At 34.7% G+C, this 3,120-nt stretch overlaps 1 protein-coding gene across 1 annotated transcript; it reads right to left on the minus strand.

Moving 5' to 3' along the window:
- Positions 1-560: 560 nt before the first annotated feature.
- LOC110265164 (uncharacterized) lies at positions 561-2,405 on the minus strand. The gene is made up of 5 exons (XM_021108006.2): positions 1,646-2,405; positions 1,242-1,489; positions 1,026-1,157; positions 763-855; positions 561-671 (listed from the first exon to the last, which is right to left on the minus strand). Exons 1-5 carry the CDS (start codon positions 2,403-2,405, stop codon positions 561-563), a joined length of 1,344 nt encoding a protein of 447 aa, XP_020963665.2.
- Positions 2,406-3,120: the final 715 nt, after the last annotated feature.

Here is a 3,120-nt window from a genome sequence, read left to right on the forward strand (position 1 = left end):
AACATGGTTGTAAATTGTCATAGAACAACAATTAAATCAGCCATAAAACAGCCATGAAATAACTATAAAATAGCAGTCCATGATAGCCATAAAATATGCATAAAATAGCCATAGAACAGCATATAAATCAGCCATAAAACAGCCATGAAACAGCCATAAAATAGCAGCCATGACAGCCATAAAATAGCCATAAGTAGATACTAAAACAACAACCACGATAGCCATAAAATAGGCATAAAATAGCCATAGAACAGCAATTAAATCAGCCATAAAAAAGAAAGCAGCAAGTCAGCAACCATGACAACCACAAAACAGTCATAAAGTAGATACTAAAACAACAACCACAATAGCCATAAAACAGTCATAAAATAGCTGCCATGACAGCCATAAAATAGGCATAAAATAGCCATAAAACAGCAACTAAATCAGCCATGAAACAGCCATGAAACAGCCACAAAATAGATACCATAACAACAATCACGATAGCCATAAAACAGCAAAAAAATAGCATCCATGACAGTCATAAAACAACAACTAAAACAAAAAAATTATAGAGTAACTTACATAACAGCTTGTGTTTCTATATCAAGTGTTTTCCCTTTTAGTCCATTCCGAGTTGCAACAAATATTTCAGCTTGATTTGGTTCCTCTTTGTTCTCTTTTTTCTCACACTACAGATCAAGATAACAATTACAAAATTATAACATACTAAAATTAGGGAGAAGTAACAAGTAGAGAATTTTAACTCAAATGTGACCTTACCAAATTAACACGCACTCTTGCAAAATTGATTGGTCCCATTTTATGCCTCCATTGTTGCTTCTTGCGATTTTCAGAATTTATAACACACATGGCCTGTGTTTAAAATAAACAATGATGAAAAAAATATAAAAATTGAAAGAATTATACTTGATCATATCAAATAATAATAATTGAAATCCTCTAGCTCACTTTGACAGTTGGAATACTCCAATATGCAATTAGCTTCTGAAATTGTATTCTAAAATTTCCAAAGGACGATTCACCAACATATCCTCAATATTTCCAGAATATGGTTCAAAATGCTTCTTTTTTATTCTTGTTTTGTAACGCTTCCATGCTCCTTGAACACCAATCATCACCCATAACTTTGAAGATTTTGGAAGAATGAACTTTGACTACAAACACATCAATTTCATCATATCATATGCATAAAAAGATTATTAACATATGGCATAAACATAAAGATAAATGGAGCTTACATTAATATACTTCCAAATGCGCTTTTTGATTTGCTTAGGCACAGCTTTCCAATTAGTGTACATCAAGATAATAAAATCACTATTCCTTCCCATTGTTCCAATAAAATTAGTTAAATCCTTCACTCTTTGAGCAGTTGGCCCCACGGTTGCTCCCTGGTCAAAAGTCACTTCCTCCCTTTCTTCCCAAGTTCTTGCATGAATCTTTAGGCATCTTGTTTTTCCACGTGTCTTTTTAACCTTTGAAATAACTAAATTAAAAATTGAGAAATAGTACAAATTAAAATCAAAGACAACCGTGAATCATATATGGAGAGGGATACCGTGAAAGGTATGGAAAGGGCAGCCCCATGCTCATAGATAAAAAGAAAATGTAAAACAAATAGCAACAAACTAAATTACATCACCTTCTACTTGAGCCTCTTCCATAACTTGATCTCCTTCTACATCAAAATTGTCACTTTCATGTTCACCAATATAATCTTCCTCAGAGGAGATATGAACATTTTCTCCATTATTCGGGGATGGCCTAGATCTAGCATCCTCAGTAGTTGGAACTTCAGTATGTTCCTCTTCTCTTTCCACATGAATTCCTTGGTCACCCAAACAAGCATCAAGAGTCATTGCTGGACGCTTTAAGTTATTTTTTAAGTTTGTCAAGTTAGCTGGTTCTTTTTCAGTAGCTCCAGCATTCTCACCAATTGACTTAAAGTTATCTTCCTCTTCTCTTTCCACTTCTACTCCTTCTGTATGCAAAAAGGCATCAAGAGTCATTGCTGGACACTTTGCCTTGCTCTTCATCTTCTTAGGAATTGGTTGTTCTTCTAGTTGAACATTACTCCTCACTTGGTTATGGGAAGACCTCAAAGACCGGTTCATAACATTGTCTACAAGTGTTTTATTTCTCCCTTCCATTGAATTCTCCCTACTTTGTTTGTCTCCAATTTTTGAAATTTTTCTCTTAGGCTGTTGTGCTATTTTGGCTTGATTACTTCCTTTATCACCTTTGGTTATAAAATTTCGAACTAGTTTCGCAGCAGAAGATACTTCCTTCATTTTAAATTCTTTAAATTTTGCATGAGCTTGATACTTTTTTACCAGTCTTTTCCTCTTTGAAGTTGCTCCATTTTTCATTAAGTTGCTGTATAAAAATATTAAAATAGCCATAAAATACAATTGCATATGCATCTAATAAGGGGAAGAGGTAAACCATAACAAACAATTACCAAATTCTATATCACAATATTCAGCAAATCAAGTTCAAAACTGCTAACATAAAGCGATAAATCTGACTTATATACCATTGATGAGCGGATAATTTATACCCTTTTTGGCATTGTTCTTACATAGTTTTTAGTATGTTTTATTTACTTTTTGTTATATTTTTATTAGTTTTTATTCAAAAATCACATTTCTGGACTTTACTATGAGGTTGTGTATTTTTCTGTAATTTCAGGTATTTTTTGGTTGAAATTGAGGGACCTGAGCAAAAATCTGATTCAGAGGCTGAAAAAGAACTACAAATGCTGTTAGATTCTGACCCTCCTGCACTCGAAGTGGATTTTCTGGAGCTACAGAAGCCCAATTGGCGCGCTCTTAGTTGCGTTGGAAAGTAGACATCTTGGGCTTTCTAGCAATATATAATAGTTCATACTTTGTTCGAGATTTGATGGTCCAAACTGGCGTTCAAAATCAGCCTAAAACTTTCTGGCGTAAAACGCCAGAACTGGCACCTTTTTCGGCGTTAAACGCCTATTCTGGCACCCAGAGTGGCGTTTAACGCCAACTTTGGGCATATGCACGTGAAAGCTTGAAAGCTCAGCCCAGGCACGCACCAAGTGGGTCCCAGAAGTGGATTTTTGCACTATCTGCACTTAGTTAC

Source organism: Arachis ipaensis, chromosome B6, assembly GCF_059453495.1.
Source record: "Arachis ipaensis isolate K30076 ecotype BB chromosome B6, ASM5945349v1, whole genome shotgun sequence".
NCBI classification, from domain to species: Eukaryota; Viridiplantae; Streptophyta; class Magnoliopsida; order Fabales; family Fabaceae; genus Arachis; species Arachis ipaensis.

Excerpts from the sequence above, each read along its gene's own strand:
- LOC110265164 (XM_021108006.2), bottom strand. The coding sequence starts at position 2,405 with ATGGCTATTTTAATATTTTTATACAGCAACTTAATGAAAAATGGAGCA. Across the intron at positions 1,490-1,645 it reads GGAAGAGGCTCAAGTAGAAG|TTATTTCAAAGGTTAAAAAG; the intron begins GTGATGTAATTT and ends TTTTTAATTTAG. Across the intron at positions 1,158-1,241 it reads GCATTTGGAAGTATATTAAT|TCAAAGTTCATTCTTCCAAA; the intron begins GTAAGCTCCATT and ends ATGTGTTTGTAG.